This window comes from Accipiter gentilis, chromosome 2 (genome assembly GCF_929443795.1).
Source record: "Accipiter gentilis chromosome 2, bAccGen1.1, whole genome shotgun sequence".
In the NCBI taxonomy this organism is placed as follows: Eukaryota; Metazoa; Chordata; class Aves; order Accipitriformes; family Accipitridae; genus Astur; species Astur gentilis.
This window is the reverse complement of record NC_064881.1, coordinates 22,994,707-23,012,174: the sequence shown is the minus strand read 5'-3', so window position 1 is coordinate 23,012,174 and position 17,468 is coordinate 22,994,707. Positions and strand designations below refer to the sequence as shown.

The following is a 17,468-nucleotide window of genomic DNA, read 5'->3' as shown; positions in this document are numbered from 1 at the left end:
CAGACTGGACTGTTCTTGTGCGCACACTGGGTTGGATGAGAACCATGCAAGCAATAGCTTGGGGAGCTAGGCATCCCCTTGCAAACTAGTTGGCATTAACACTCTGGCCATCCCACAGGATATATATACACTGTAGAGGGAAGTGAAAAGGCAAACACGTTACCTGGAGAAAGTAAAATAGTTGCTTATGCTCTGCTAAAGATCTCAGGAATTGTTGTTGAGACTGAAAACTGTGCAAGGTCCGTTCTCGAGCAATACAGAAGCGAGTTTTAACTCTCAATGTTTCAAAGCCTAAATGGCTTGAAAGGCTGCATACCTGTATTCATTTTTAAGTGAGGGAGTGTCAACCTTCAGACTTCCTCGAATCAGGGCTGCTTCATGCTTTGTGAATCTCAAAGTCAGAGGGAGACTGCTATGTTAATCTGCTGCTGGTGATTGTTTTCTGCATGATACTTCAAGAGTTGTCTTTGGACTATTGTGGAGGTAGCTCAGTCCTGGAAAAGCTTCTCTGCTGAAAAGGGTTATTAAACTTAGTCATGCAGAGGTACTGATTTTATACACTTAAGCGTGTTTGGCATGCCAAGTAACTGCAATTTTACGTTGAGGTGCTCTCTATGTTCTAGTCTAAAGTTGGAGGAAGCAAACCTGCTGGGGGAGACTTTGGAGAAGTTCTCAACTCTGCTGCCAATGCCAGTGCCACAGAAACTATTGCAGAACAGACACAGGAGGAGACCCACTGAGATTCCTGCCTCTGTCCTGCTACCCACTGCCAGATGCTGCAAGCAAAAACTAAGCACACTTGTAACGTTCTTTGCGCTCTTTCAACCAGATGTGCTTTTATTTAGCACGTAGCTATTTTACCAGATTAACTGATACCAAGCTTGTTTGTGGGTTCAAAATATTTTTGAAACTAAAATACATTGTTTGGGGTTTTGTGTGGGAAGGGGAATTTTTATGCCTTTCAAGCATTTAAAGGACTTATCTGTAATTTGAAGGCAACCTTTAAAATATAGCAATGAAAAAAACCCTCTTTTGAGAAGTTAATTATACTGTACATATACTGTGGATACATAATTTCTTTTGAATATGTAACTACTGCTCAACTTAATCATTATGAATCTACTGCTGCTGTTGCCAAACTGAAGCTTGTTACTTCACTCCATTGTGATTATTTTAGTTAAGGGTTGCCTGCCTGGGACATGGGACTAGGAGGATCGCTCCCAGCTAAAGAAAGGACTTCTGCTTCAGCAGGCTTTAAACAAGTTATTCATAGCAGGATTACATGTGGGTAGGAATGTACTGTCTTACAAGCATGTTCCTTATACAACAGTTGTGGATAGGGTAATATATAACCTCTAAAACTTACTGATTTGTCTGGATTATCCACCTAGCAAACTTCTGACTATCACGAATGGAAGCAAGATGCCTAACAGTGCTGGTTTGGTTCAGTCACAATAACATTTTCAGTCTTGGTTTTTGTACATGATGTTAACGTGGTAAGATGCACTCTTCTGAACTTTTGATCAGTCGTGAATAGATTCATCTTAATTCACACATGGTGGCGTCACATTTACACTAACAAAGCATGGATTCTAAGAATAAGCCTGAGCATGGAAGTGGTTCTTTTTTAGGCATCAAGAGAATCGCTCTCAAATGCTAATGTTGTTTCCATTGTAGGCATGTTGTTTCTGTTGTAGGCTGACCATTGAAAACATTTGCTACACCGTCTGGTTTTTTTTTTTGTTTGTTTGTTTTTTTAATATGTTAAAGGCCTGTTCACTGGCACCTCTATTCCTGTTTAAGACTCCAGGACTCCAGAAATGTGTTTCGAGAGGTGCAGCATCATACTGCAGCATAGCTGTCTTAAGATTTGTTCTCCTACATGTTGCTTTATCTGATGTACTCTTCAAATTTCTTGTATTTTGTATGTTTCTGGCGCATGGTGTCAGTATGGTTAGAACTTTTGGCAAGTGTTTTATCACTGTGCTTAGAACTGGAAACAAGTTTTGAAACATTTGTGTGAAATCCATGAAACTTCCAGCTGCCACCAATGTCTGGAGGAAAAAAATGTTGGCTCCTGACAACCTTGTTAGCATGTAGTATATATGCTTAATTACATGTGAGAAGCTTAATAAAAACCTGTATGTGAGTCATGTATTGTCCTGTGAATATGGAAGGTTATATAAGTAAGTAAGAATTTTTTATTTCTGATTGAAAACAGTCCTTAAGTGTGGTTTTAAAGTAGTGTTGATCTATACTACTGAACGAGGGTGATTCTGTGTGGATGAGGTTAGCCTTCCCAGAGAAGACTAGGCCTAGGTTGACTTCTAGTGGCTTACATGAAATTAAACTGCACTGATTATATTGGGAAGTTCAGAAAATGAGTTGAGATGTACCCTCAGCCTCTGACAACTCCACTCCACCTCAACAAAGGTGGGGAGAATGGAATGACAGGGTGGGAGTGGAGCTCTTTGCCTACAGGGTCAATACCATGTAGGGCAGGTCCTACTGGAACATGATCCTTGTTGTATGGGTTCTTTTTTTATTTATCTAACTGATAAACAGAAGGGTCATCGAGTCCAGAGTTGGGCTTTCTGGGTTGTGAAGGAATATGGGTTTTTTTCTTTTCAAAGGCCAAGTGGCTGCACCGTTGGGTCTGTAACACATCACACTCGGCTTCGCAGCTGCCTCTTCCTCTGCCAGCGCCCTCCCCTTGAGCGCAGGTAGCCTTGGGGTGGCTGCTGCAATTTTAAGTTTTACTTCTAGGGCTGGGCGTGTTAACGTCGCAGCCGCCATCTACCTCCTGTTCCCCGCGGCGGGACCGCCGCCGTCCCTACTCTCGGCCTGCCAGGCGGGCTCCGCAGGCCGCCGGGCTCGCTCCTTCCCCTCAGCCGCCTGCCCCGCGGACGGGTTGCTCGCCCCTTCGCCGGGCCCACGGCGGCTACGAGCCGCCCCGCGCGCCCGACCCCGCCCTGGACGGCTTTCCCCGCACCGTCCCCCTGTCCCCGCAAGCCGCCTCGGCGGGAGACCGGCGGAGGGGAGCGGGCGCCGCCGTCAGCCGGCTCTCCTCCTCCAGCAAGAGCGCCCGAGTCGTGCCCGGCCTCCCGCCCGCAGAGCGGGGCGCGGCGGCCCTCAGCCAAGATGGCGGCGGCCCCGCCTCAGCCGGCGCCCGGTGCGCTTGCGCCCGCCGCGCGGTCAGAGTTCGCGCTCCGCCCTGCAGGCGGACAGTCATGGCGGCGCCGAGCTGGGGCCTAGCTGCCGCCCGGGCCGGCGTTCGGCCGCGGCTGCCGGCGGTGAGGCGGTGTGGCGGGGCCGCGTCGGCGGGGCAGCCGGATGCCGGGGTCCTCCCGCAGCAGACGGAGGAGCGGCCGGGCACCGGTGCCGCGGCCCCCGGCCCCCGGCAGGTGAGGGCGCGGCGGGGGTGGGGGGAGCCGGGGCAGTGTCCGGGGTGGGCCGTGGCCGTGCCGCCCCTGTAGTGCCTCCTGGCGGGCCTGCTGCCGCCTTCCTCTGCCTCCCTCCCGGCCGGCGCCGGCGGCCCGCCTCCCCCGCGGCTTCGCGTTTCCTTCCTGAAATGCCGGCGCTGCCTTCTGCCTTCTCGCCCATTCCTCTCTTGTCTCGCCCCTTCACCCGCCGCAGTAGAAGTCCTACAGAAATGCGGATGGCTCTTACGCTTTCTTTTTCTTCTTTTTTTTTTTTTTTTTCTTTTTTTTGTAACATACTCCTACAAAAATCTAATGCAGAAAGCGTGCGAGTAGTTCTGGGTGTGTGGAATGCACGGTACAGCTCTGTGGGCAAAACTGTGTTCTGGCTTTTACAGGCGGGGCAGGGGGAATGTGGAAGATCTTTTAATTAAAACAGTTCCAGCAGGTCAAATCAAAGGCCTGTTAGGGCAGTGCTTCAGGGATTCATAGTGGAAGTATGAAGGCTGCTATGAATGAGACACCTGTGGAAATGCGTGTGTGTGAAGGCATCAAAAGAAACAGCAGGACAGGGGTTGAAAGAATAGTGTATATTAATGTGGGAAACCACAGTTCTCTGGGAAGCCGTTCTCAGGAGTAAAATAGAGGATCATGATGTGCTTGTCAAGGCCCACGCTGTGATGAGGCTGGAGCACAGGTGATTTCTCAAGAGCAGACCCTGCTCCTGAATAACAGGAGCAGAGCAACAGGCTTGTATCATATCTTATGCGCCCTTTGTTTTCCTGTTACTCCACCATGAAAACAAATGTGAAGAGATAGATAACGAGCAGCAGTCTGCGATTTATTGAGGCTGCAGTGAGTGAGAGTCTGGAGCAAAGGACCACCCTGTAAACAACTCTCAGCTCCTGAAGAGTCTAAAAGTTAGGTCCAAAACCTGGTTCATCATTGCCAAACAGGAAGACTCAGAGGTGCGGTGGGTCCTTGATAGCTGGCATCTGTCGTCCTCTGTGTTGTACGCAAGCGGTCTTGCCCCAGACCACTTTGGTTATATGTTTCTTATTGTGAGTCTGTGGGTATGAGAACGTGAGTAAATGAAACTTGGGAAAGAATGAGTGTGAGTGGCTAAAATGAATGTAGAGATTTTGTGAATAACCATCGCTTCCTGGCTGTTGCATTGATTTTTGTCATGCTGATATTCCCACAGTGTCAGTTGTGACAGTGGCAGTTAACAGACATTGAGGGAAACAGAAAAAAAAAGCAGTGTATGTGTGTACTACTAATGTATCGCAGAATATCTCTTCCAGGCTGAAAAGCCCTGACCTCTGATTTTTCCTCAGGTGGAAGTGATTCTATGCTGCTCTTCATCCTTGTCACTCTTCTAACTTTTCCAGTTCTCTTTGACCACATCAGGGGCTGGGACTAATTGGAGTGTGCCCCATAGGATATGGAGATTAATGCTGTGAATTAATATTGCGGGACTGGTTTAGTACTGGGATTGTAGAACTAGAAATGCCTCTGTCACTGAATCTACGACCTGATTTCCCAAATACTGCATAATCTGTAACATTCTGTTTTGCACTGAATATCCACACTAGCAAGGCTGGCTGTAGAAAGATCAATGGTCTGCCTAACCCAGGATGCTGGCTCAGGTGGTGTCCAGGGGGGATGTCCACAGAAGAGTTGAGGAAGGGATTCACTTGATTGAGCTGTAGAATATACTGAATGCTACTTCGGGGATTTGAGGGGTTGATTTTTTGGTGTTTTTTTTTTTTTTTTTTCTTTTTTTCTGTTGAAGTAAGAAGCTAGGAAACTATTCTTTTCTGTTTCTATCTAAAAATAAATTGTCATCAAGCCTTTAAAGGTTGTTAACTAACTCAAATGTTACATAGCATTTACAGCATCACTTCCAAGTGGAATTATGTACACGAATATAAATAATGCAATACAGAAATCAAACTAGGAATGTAAAATGAAGAGCTGGACTGCAACTCTGGATTTCACTACATTCTGCTGAATTACTTTCTCACTTGAACAAGAGGAAGACCGGTAGCTTTCTTTGCAGTGTCATGGCGATGTTAAAAGCATACCAGTGAGATGAAGTAAGGTTGTCCTGAGTCTACTTTCATGCTGTTCTTAGCCAAGTTAGCAGAGCGCTCGGTGAGCCCATGTGATTGATGATTATTCACTCTCTTAAGAGTGTGCAGAAGAGGGAGTGGGTTTTGGTGAGAATGAGTTAGCAGTGAAAGATGGCATACTGAAACAAGAGAAGAATGAAAGAGGTCTGACTTGCAGTGCAATCTGTTGGTTCTGTGTAATTTTCTTGAAGTCACCTTTTCATGGGTTTTAACTGATTTTTGATTGCTAGGAAGCGTGTTATTTGGTAAATAAACTTCCCACAGCTGGGAGCAACACTGATGCTAACATGGCATAAAGCTGGGTAGTACTTACAGGAGGGTGTGCTGGATGCTGCTGGAAAAACTCAAAGCATTATTAGGTGCCATGCGTCTGCAGGATCTGCTCTTTCAAGCAGGAGGAATGTGGTCTTGCTCATCCCTTGCCTGAACCATAGCCAGAGGAAAGCTTGCGTTCCTTATCGCTGCTGGCAAATAGGCAGGTACAAAGCGCTACTTGGCTTTTGGTGAACTTGCACCCTGTAAGAGCACAGAGATGTTATTTGGGTCCTTGGTATTTCTGTTTCTTTTTGGGGCAGGGAGAAGTTTGGTGATGTTTCCATACTGGTTTCATATGTCAGCTGTTTTTCCCTCATTTTTGAAACTGGATGAATGCTATGATATTTGCTAGGCAGTGGCTTATTTTAAGCAACTGTCAGGAAACTTGATAAATGGGTGTGTTGACGTGTTCATCTAAGGTGTTTCAGAAAGCATGTTGATATTTTTTCCTAGGTAGCTTTTTAAGTGTTTTGGGCACAGCAGCAAATGTGCACTGCTCACCTTGCTTCATAGTTGCCTGGTGGTGGTCTCTGCTGTGTTGGTAATTTTTTAGGGTTTTGTGTTGGGTTTTTTTCACCTTCAGTTTATAGTTCTGTTGTTATTGTTTTGCAAATAGTGAAATTTACAGAGCAGGCACTTAAATGTTGATTAAATTTGTTAAAAGGTTAGCAACTTGTTAAGCAAAATATTCTGATACATCCACATGATACTTAATTTTGTCTACAGCAGGCAGCTTACTTCTTACTGCTTTTTCCTTCTGCATTTTTATGTATAGGTTTTGCATTCTAAACAACAAAAAAAAGACAAGTTCAAAGTTCTTCACTGTGGAATTGCATAAAGAAATATTTTAGAAGGACAGGAAATGCTTTAGGTGTTACCTTTATTTGCAGATTGAAGCTGTCTCCCTAGCCTTCCTCCCTCCTGCCTTTTAGGAAGGATGTGATGATTTTTGTTGATAGGGTAGAGAAGTGGTTGTTGAGCTACGTTCATAGCTGGGTTACCAACGTTTGAAGAAAAATGTAAGAATGAAGCAATTAGTTAAGAATAAGTTTTATATTTCCCTGCACTGTGAACTGTAAGTAGTCCAAATATAATTAAAAAAGAGTGGTAAAGCTTGTCCAATGTATTTTTAGGTAGAGATGGGTTATCACTATGTTAGCTTTGCTACTGGTCACAGCGTGATACAACTTCTCTGTTGGTACCTTCTTACTTTATAGTACCAGGTTACAGACCACCAGGTGGGTGTCAGAGGCCAGTGACGTGAGCACAAAGGCGGTTTTTGTTCAGAAGTGGAGATTTCCAGCCTGTGGCTCGGCCAGGCAGGGATGCTGCTGCGCTCGCTCGCTCGCTGGGGTTTAGGTGAACCTCCGCGCCCGGCACAGCAGAGGGCATTGCTTGTTTCTAGATGTCGCAGGAAAAGCAGCGCGTTTGAGGAATTTCCTATTTAGTTCCTTGAATACCGTGTTTTAAGGGAAAGCATTTCTTAAGAAGAAACGTAACTGACTTTCTCTAAAGTTCAGGTGGAAGGGACTGGGTTAGTATCAGTACATCGTAATAACTAATTTTTGAAATGGAGAGATTAGAAATTATTCTTCCAGAAACGTATATATTTTTAAATTTACTTAGCCACAGGTTCTGTCCTGAAAGGATTCAGAAATTTGAGGAGGGTGTCCGTGTATTTCAATTTCTTGTCACTATTTTAAAAAATAAAATATCACTGTTCATAAGGAGAAGAAAATAAAAACTATTTTAGTAGGTGATATAAAGAGTTGCCTTATCTCTTTATGTTTTGGGGGAGAGATTAAAAACTAAAACACAAAAGTGAGAATTTTAAAGGAATGTATTACGCTTCTGTTCTGAAAGCTGCATGGATATTCTGTATAATGGATGTATATGTGTCTTGCTTATGCAGCATCTTGGCAACCTCAGTTTAAAATAATGTGTAACACTAGATGTCTTGAAATCAAGCATTAAAAAAACCAAAAATTATTTTTAATGTAATTATTGATGGGAAATATTTTTCTCAATCTGTCTTCCCACCTAAGTTAACATTTAGATGATTTTACTGAAGTCACAGTTATTTGAGAACAAAAATACTTATTTATATTTAGTGCAGTTTTGACTTGTAATTTTCATAGTGTAGTATTTCTTAGGACACCTATTGTCTTTGTGTGGATGGAGTGCTTTTCCAGTGCTAATAAAGAACTTAAAAACATTTTTGGTTTGATTACAAATGTAACAGCATTTTGTAAAACCTGCATGCCAAGCACAGAGGTTACTCTTTTAGGTAGATTACCTTCTGGCCAGCATTCAGGTACTGGAAACTGCTGACTAACTGAGAGCGGGACTTGCCATTTGTGGGATTTGCAGGAGCTGGAATGAGTTTTCTTTACTTGGAAGTTTCTCTTGGCTTACTTTGCCAGCTTGTACGGCTGCATTTGAGAAACTTGGGTTATGTCTGCTCCTGCTATGCTGTGAACACATCTGGTGCTTTCAGGTTCGTGCTAAATAAGGACTGTATCGCAGGCTTCTCGGCATCCTCTCAGCTGGATCTGCTTGAAATGCTGGTTTGCATTATAGTGGCAATGAACCCGTTTGTCCTTCTTTTGACCTCCGAAGGAGCAGTTCTAGCCTGTGAATGCTTTGGCTGAGGCACCAAAACTTGGCCCTTCTGACTTGGGTTTGTTCCCACTGTGGACACAGCTGGGTCTGTCGGATGACCTGCTTTGAGTATGACAGAAGTGCTTGCTTGCATGACAGAGGATTTTGTAAAACTTACATGGTGTTGGAACAACACTTTCTGAAATGAAGGAGACAGGACTTCTAATGTTGTTGTTGGATAGCAGAGGAATGATGCGTGCTGCCCCTTTGGAGAATGTAATTATAGTACAGTAAAATTGTACACAGTTTTGATAGGCAGCGGTGACTCAGGAACATGAATTCGTGTGGGAAGGCCCTGAGCACCTTGCACAGCTCTGTCCTTGGCTGGCATGCAGAAGACCACAGTGCTGGAGGAGCAGCAGGTTGCAGTTGCCTTCTGGAACTTGCTCCATCAGATAGCTCTGTGTTTGCAAGTGATTGCTTTGACATTGCTGGAGGTCCATGAGTGGTAGGCATGTGTGATGCTTGGATGACAGGCTGTCAGAGTGGAATCCTAAAATTCAAACTGTCTTGGGACTACCAGGATCATGGAGAAAAGCAAGTGAATGCCAGCTGCCTACTCTTCATCGGCTACGTGTGAGATATCTGGAAGAAGGTGCAAGGAACCATGATGTAAAGGTTAAATAAGGAATTGAAATCCTTCCTAGTAGTTATTGTTATCAGCAGGATATTTACATCCACTGTTGCTGTGGCAGATCCCACTTACTCTTCTACTATGACTGTTGAAACAGCATCCTGTCCTCCAGGAGCCTGGAAAAAAAGCCTGTACGGTCAGGGCAGTGATAAATGGAGAAACTGTCAGGCTGAAGATAAGACAGTGCTGTTACATGAGATTGCCAGTGTCCCATTTCAGCATGGCAACCTAAAATGCAAGGACACAGACAAAATTGCTCAGAGAAATGATGCAGAGTTCTATCTAAGCAATCTTGCTATGCAGGCAGATGCTGGGCTCAAAACACCATGGGCTGTTCTTAGGACCACGTGTGCTCATCTGGTAAGATTTTCTTTTTGACATAATCCATGTAGCAGGTTCACCCATTTTCCCTGATTGATAGACTAGGTCATTTCTGTTCAGAATTGCACTGGAGGGTTAGATGCTTTGGGTGTTCTGCAAGCTGTGAGTTTTGGTATGCTCACACCAGCAGGTGACCTGGTGTTTGTGTGCTCCTTGGGGTGGCTGGCAGCATGCTAGATGGATGGGAATCTTACTGTTGAGACAGCTGATCCCAGCTCATTTAGGAACTGATGCAGGCACGGCGGAGGAGTATGTATGAATTGGAGGTAGCTGGGAGGAATGTGAAAAGCCATGGACATACGGGTTCAGGGCATTGTTGGAATCACCTCTTGGTTCCTGGTTTTTTTTCATCTCTTTCTGTGTATTGCATAAAGGAGTAAAAATACTTAGATAACTATGTGATCTGAATTTGTTTCCTTTCCCGTTACTTATGAAGAAATTGCAATAAGACTTGGCTCTCCTTTTATTCCTTAAAGCAGAATATCAATGAACTTTTGTCTGTACTGTTGTCTTCACCTCTTTCTTTTCATCTGTTCTTTCTTTCCACCTCTCTGAAAGCTTCATGTTTTGTTAATCTTGTATTGATACCATTGCAATGTTCTAATTTTTTGCTATAAAATAATCCTTGAAAGATATAGATAAAAACTTCATGTTTTAGATTATATATAGAAGTTATTTAAATTCAAGAAAAATAAGCACCTTTATTGTGACCAAATTATGTACTGTTTTATGTTATGAAATAAATTCTTAGCTCAGCGTTGTTTAGTAAATGATAGTTCTGGCTAATCAACAGCATATTTTCAAGGCTGCATTTGAAATTCTTTATGGAAGTCTTGTTTTGCAGTTTCTGCACTATCCAATCAAAGTGTGAAGATAACTGGAAAACCTTCCCTTTACTACAAATACAAAGAAGTTGGTTTTGAGTCAACCAGTGCAGCAGATTGTACATTTATAAGATTTGTTGGGTAAGCCTTGGTGGTTTGGGTAGCATTATAGCGTGTTAGCAATATGACTTTGCTGCTTTCTGGTATTTTAAATGGGCAACTGATTGATTAAGAAGTTTCAAAAAAAGGGTCTAGAAGCAGCTGTAGATGCTTAATTTTCTTGATACAGCTGTGATGTCCTTCCTCTCCCCAGATGTACTCTACTGTTTTATGCTATTCCTCCTAGGCACACTTGCGTAAAGTCACAGGAAAAAGGAGTGTAGTTTTAAATTTTAGTCATGTGTGTTGCTGTATATAATACCAAAATATTTAGAGTCAAACAAAATAGAGTATACCTTTGACTCTTCTGATAACGGGCAGGTATAGCCATAACTGACTAAAAAAATCACCTGTCTTTGGATTTACTGTGTTAGTGCAGTATTTGTGGTAGGGCATACAAGGTTAGTCTGTTAACTGAAAAAATTTACATTTGTTTTATGAACAGTATTGCTACATTTGATTTAGCAGCATGTAATAAGACATTGATGACTTAGGTCATTTTACAGAGTATTCTGAATAATTATGCTCTGAAGAACAGTTCACATACTGTATCTATCTTCAAATAGAAAAAAGCTGCAGATGGCCTTAACAACTTAAACAGATTTCTAGACAACAAAGAAGTTTTGATATTAAAGTGCAATTCAGGAAAACCTGTTGGAATATTATGCACAGCGTACAAATCCTATTCCTGTGATCTTTTTTTTTTTTTGAGATCTGCATGATCCTACTTGAAAAATGTAATTATGAGGGACAAAGATTGTTTTCACCATGGTATTTTAATGGTTAAGTGCTACATGTATTTGGTTAATTGTTATTTGCATCTCTTTTGAAAATGTGCTTAGTTCACAATATTACATTGTTCATTATTATGAGGACAATATATATACATGCAAGTATATTGCGTATTCTCTGCACAGCTGAGATACTTCTAATTAGAAGTTATTCCGTATGCAGAAATGGAATAAGGTTTGGAATATGCTATATTCATCAGTCAGCATTGCAATGAGTACCGAAATAAGGACCTTGATGGAAGGATATTGATGAACATAAACTGGTATCAAATAGTGTATGAAGAATCTTTCATTGTTTTTAAAATACAAGTGTAATCCTTTCCTAATCTCCAATTAAAATATAATTTAAACCCTTTTTTTAAAAGTGTAATTTCAATACATGAAGTTGGCTTAAAAATTGTGTCTGTAGCCAAGCAAAATCTTCCAATGCTCTTTGCCAAGTCTGACAACTATTACCCTTAGAACTTCCTATAACCACATTTGTTTCCCTTTGGATAATGCTATGAAATATGAATAGTCCCTATTCTTAGTAAAACTGAAGTTTAGTCCTTTTCATATTTTCTTTCTTTTTGGGGTGGAAGAGGTTGGTAAATAGGAACTGTAACTTGGACAAAATGAAGATATTCTTCAGTGAAAATCAGATATTTCTGCATTACTACAAAATAGCTTTGTAGATATTTTTGCATAGTAGCCTCTTTCTTAATTAGTCCCAGTTCTTCCTAGGTGGAAGTCAATGAAGCAATACAGCTTTTACAGACCTTCTTTAGGAGTTATGTGCCAGAAGATTTTATTGGTTGCATAGGGTGTTGGAAAAACGGTATCTGTATTGTTGAAAGTATAATGTGTACTTATGTAACTGAAGATTAAACAGTTAATTTTTAGGCTGGAAAGGATCACTGTGGCCTTCTAGATTGACTTCAACTGACATAAGGCACTGAATTTCTGACAGACTCTTGCATTTACCCAGCAAGCTTGTCTTTCAGATAAATTTGTGGACTTAAAAATAAAAAAATACCCTCTGCTCTCATGAGACCCCACCTGGAGTACTCCATCCAATTCTGGGGTCCCAAGTACAAGAAAGACAGAGCAGGTCCAGAGGAGGGCCACAAAAATGATCAGAGGGATGGAACACCTCTCCTATGAAGACAGGCTGAGAGAGTTGGGGTTGTTCAGCCTGGAGAAGAGAAGGCTCTGGGGAGACCTTATAGCAGCCTTTCAATACTTAGAGGGCTTGTAAAAAGTCTCTCTCCATCTTTCTTACCAGGGTCTGTAGTGATGGGAGAAGGGGCAATGGTTTTAAACTGAAAGAGGATAGATTTAGGTTGCACAAAAGGAAGAATGGTGAGGGTGGTGGGACACTGGAACAGGTTGCCCAGAGAAGTTATGGGTGTCCCATCATTGGAAGTGTTCAAGGTCAGGATGAATGGGGCTTTGAGCAACCTGATCTAGTAAAAGATGTCCCTGCCCATTGGCAGGGGGGCTGGACTAGATGACCTTTAAACATCCCTTCCAACCCAAACCTATGAAAAACCTTTCTATGAAAAAAGTGTCAATCATAATAATATGCATGTCAGAAGGCAACATCAGAGTTTTTATTCCAGTATTACTTCTGGTGTTTTCTGCCTTATGAGGCCAGCTTGGATATCCACTTAATGTAACTATCTAAATGGGATTTCGTAGAGGCCTTTTTTTCAGTATTATTGTAGTTTACTTAGAACTAAATTGAAAAAATAAAGTAAGATATCCTTCATTTTCCAGGGCTTATAGCTCAGCTGGTTTCACATGGATTGGCAAGAGCAGCTTAAGTTCTCTGGTTTACAACTAAGGTTTAAAGTATTGTCAGATTGTTTGGTCGAAGCTGCATAGAAGGCTTACAGAGTAGATCATGCTCTCTCAGATGCTCCACAGGGGAGAGGGTGCTCTTCCCCAGACACTTCAGTTCAGGTGTGCTCCCAAGTCATGCTGGGACACTGAGACTTCTAGCACATTGTATGTAGCAAAGTCACTGACAGATTTTACCTTCAAGTTGGCAGTGAGTGTGGAGATATTTTAGCTTCTGTACTTCTGCTCATTAAGGCCTAATCCTGCAGTATTTAAAAAAATAAGGAGTCGGGGTTTAATGAAGAGGTCTTTACAAAATACCATTAGACTTGCACAGTACATTAGTCGCCAAAGATCCTGATATCTACAGTGAAATGTAAATGATGCTTTGCCAAAACACTTAGTCACCGCTTCTCACCAAGGGACGCTTAAATGCCTAATTTCAGCTTTTTACTTCCAGCCTTTTTGGCTGAAGAGTTTTGTTTGTTTCGCTTTCTAAAATAAAATCACATTTCTTCACTGTGCTGAGGAGAATGTATGGATGTTCCTCTTTTGGTTGAAACATCAGAAGTTTGCTTTGCTTTCTGGGGGTTCTTTGGGGGTGCTTGTAGTTTTAAGATTGTGATGGGAAATAACTGTGGACAATTAAAACCCTAAGTATGCAAGGTTTTTGAAAGCTAATAAAGATTTAATAAATGTAAGAATGAAAATATAGCAGTCAATTTCCCTCATTGTCTTCTAGGAAAAAACAGTGTTTTCTTTTGTTTTTTGCAAATAAAAAATAAAAAAAAAGAGTGTTTTCCTTTGCTCATAAAATCTGAGGGGTTTTCCCTCCAAATTTTAAAGTTTTCGAGGAAAAGCTTTCAGTGCTCCTTGTGCTCTTCTCTAATACCAGTTTTGTAGTACCATGTTGAATGGTATTCTGTTTTCTTCTTTGCACTCCTGCTTTCTTCAAAACTTATCTTTAAAAAGATGGGTATAGACACTATTTATGTTTATTCCAAAACTATGTAATTTGGAATTCGGTACCATTGAGGGTGAAATTCAAATCATTACTCGGGTATGGGCAGAAATTAATGAATATGGTACCTGCTGGAATTTTTAGTTATATTGATATTTCTTCTACTGGGCTGTAGATATTAAGTAATTAATATTAGAATATATTAGAATCCTTATAACTACAATAATTCCCTTAAAGATTTCAGGTCATCATAGTGTCAGTTGGTGTGCAAGTGCCGTCTTTACAGAAATTGGGCCTTGGAACAATCTTTGCATAGGAAGTGATTCATATGAAGCTTTTTATAAATATGTTCTTGCTTACTAGCAGAGAAGCTTCCAGTTTTCTCCTTGACTACTTTCAGAGCTCTCCTTTGTGACTTTGCAGTCATTAATCTTAGATTTTTCCTTAAATCACTGCTTTTATTTCTGCTTTGAATCACAGATCCTCCTTTTATGCTTTCTCTTGGGACTGTTTTCCTTCAGTAGTTTTAGTAAATAACACAAATCTTGCTTTTGTTTGAGCTTTACACAGTAGTTAATCTTCAAAACTCTTTGTTAGCAAGAAGTTTATATTAGTTCTTCACTTTTATCTGTTTGTATGGAATTAAATGGAAGAGTCTCTTGTTTAAAGGAAACCAAAGAGATCTTCCTTGTCTTTGTGGCTGCCCAATTTGGGTTGTAAGTTGAATCTGTTGGGACATGGTATGAACTTCAGTTGTGTGATTTTTAAATTATTATTAGTTTGATTTTTTTTTAATAGGAGAAAACCTCAGGCCACTAATCGGGGAGGAAAAAGAGCTAAATTATGGTGGCGAAAAAAATGCAAAACAAGCAGTGGACTTGAAAAGAACAAACTCTGAGTTCATGCTGTCTTTGATTATAACTGTGTGCTGTTAGTGGGATGATGATGTGCTGTTACTTATGAGCCTTAGTAGGTGAGTTTTATGACAGTTGTATTTAATTACTCCTATAATAGCTAAAATTTGTGTCCTAGTTTGCATTATGCAGAGCTGTATAAGAATAATCTCCTGATTTTCTATGTCCATAGTTTCACATGTCTGCTTTATCCATAAACATTTGGGTTTTTTAAATAAAAGCATTTTAATATTTGCCTTGGTACATATTGCAGAATTAAACCTCAGGCTTCAAAAAAGGCTAAAATAGTCCTGTACATCTTTTAGTCACTGGAGCAACAAGCTGGTGTCTATGGTATGTATTCTCCATGTGTGAATAATGTATATTAGCTAGCAATTTGCAAATTGTCCTCTTTAGTACTACTTTAGATAAATGCTGTTCGCAAATAAGAGGATAACAAGTAATTCTATATTTTTTGCACAAGTCTCTTTTTCAAATGGTAGAATGGAGATGGAGAAGAGAAGGTATGTAGGTATGTGTCGTGCTGAAGAAACGGTTCCTGTCTTTGCATTACTGTTCACATGAAAGTTCAAGTGATGCTCTAGAATCATATTTCATCTTAGACTTCTGATTTCTCCCAGTACTACAAAATGTAAGCGTCTGTACTGTATATGACAAGTACAAGTATTTATCAGATTTTGTTTCTATTTATTGTTTACATATCTGATGAGACTAAACAAGTAGGTGAACCCTGGGCCTGCAGAGCTGTAGCTTGTGTTGTCTGAAAAAATAATGGTAGGCACAAGTCTTCTGCAAAGAAGGAGGATGCATAATACTGTAGTTAGTGCTATATGTTGAGGTGATTACTGATGGTGTTTTCTGCATCTCAGGATGTATGTAAACTGTGGGACGGTATTTAAAAAATCTGATGGAAGAAAAAGAACAATTCTGTGTCAGCCTGTCCTTTGGGTAGAGGTGTGAGTGGTAGAGACCCGAGGCGGGCAGTGTGGGGTCTTTTGCCCAGTGCAGACCTATTTTAGAAGAGGAGACAAAAAGTCTGTGACTGCAGGAGGTTTGGAGGGCTTTGCAGGTTTAGTGGGAATGCTGTCTTGGTAGACAATAGCTGTACAGTGGAATAAGCTGGAAGATGCAAGACTGGGTTGGTTTACAAGAAATCTAGATTAGACACTGACTAGAGGTTGACATTATTTTAGAGTAAATGAGTAATAAACATTAGTGTCAGCTCTTAAATTTTGAAAATTTTTTTTTCTAAACTTTTCTTTCCTACTAATACAGGAAGCAGAGCTTTTGCTTCGAGAAACCTCTAAAATAACTGATTACTGGTAGGCACAAAGTTGTGAATATGTTCAAAGTTGGAGGTATAGAAGGTACTTGAACTTACTTGGTCAAGGGAGGACTGAGAGCTGTACATCTCTGATGAGTTAAAGGCACGAGGCCTCAAATTTGAGTGATTATATTCTAAGACCAGGATAAGATATATTGAACTTCTCAATAAAGAGCCATCAGCATTAGACCAAATAGTTTAATGTATAAAAATCAGGTGGCACCCAGAGAAATTACTTTGAGCTGTAATTGCTTGTATGTTGAAATTTCAGTCACTGTAGTCCTGTATCAGTCCTCTTGGTGCTCCTTCTGAGTCTTCACCCTCATTTCTTGGAAGAACTTCAGTGTGCGGGGAAACCCTGGTGGTGAAAACAAAGCTTGATGCTTGCTTTTTGATAAGTTCAGGCAAACTCTCGAGTTGGCAATGCTTGTTACGCTGCTTCTGGATGAAGGCCATTAACTGTTGGATGCCATGTTTTGCAGTATATTGTCTGAGTTGGTCCTGTCGCCTTTAAGGTGATGCTCTTTTGCACAGTGGAGTTTTAACTTAAATAGAGTTTGTTGCATTCAAGTAAAAAATAGTAAAAGTATACTAGAGAGGAATTTGGTTATTGCACCATGTGAATCACTGACCTGTTACCCTAGTAATGCCTACAACTGTTAAAAAATTCCTGGGATTTAGGTTTATATCTAAGCAACAGTGAGTGCATGCTTTTAGTAGTTACAAGGTATGGAAAATTAAGGTCTGGTGTGCTAGTAGATAGCTAAATTTTTTTCGGTTGCTTGTTAAAATAAGTGCCTCATCAATATATACTTGGTCAGAGAGTAGCTTAATGTATTTGGCTTTGTTTTAATATTCTTTATAACAGGCTCCCAGTCTTTTCTCTTTCCTAAATAAAATAATACGTGTTGAAAGTGATCTCAGGAGATCATCTGTTCAGACGCCTTGCTCTAAGCAGGACAAACTTGGTTCAGGTTGCTCAGGGCCTTTTCCAGTCAAGTTTTGTTGGGCCTTTAGCTATTGTGGCATTTTCCCATTTTGTTGTTTTGTGTAACTTAACTTTGGACAGGAAAAGCTTTCTAGCTATGGATGATAGTGCTGAGGAAAACAAATTTGTGAGCTGTGGAGG

At 41.1% G+C, this 17,468-nt stretch overlaps 1 protein-coding gene across 6 annotated transcripts in view; it reads left to right on the top strand.

Annotated features, from left to right (window-relative positions):
- TPD52 (tumor protein D52) overlaps positions 1-17,468 on the top strand; it is a 130,023-nt gene that overhangs the window by 39,639 nt on the left and 72,916 nt on the right. For 5 of the 6 annotated variants that reach the window (XM_049823462.1, XM_049823480.1, XM_049823453.1 and 2 more), the window contains one exon: positions 624-2,153. The exons of the other annotated variant lie outside the window; for it this stretch is intronic. In XM_049823462.1, the coding sequence (XP_049679419.1) occupies positions 624-740 (117 nt within the window). In that variant the 3' untranslated portion in view covers positions 741-2,153. Of the gene's footprint in view, positions 1-623; positions 2,154-17,468 lie in introns of those variants that run through there. 6 annotated transcript variants of the gene reach the window in all.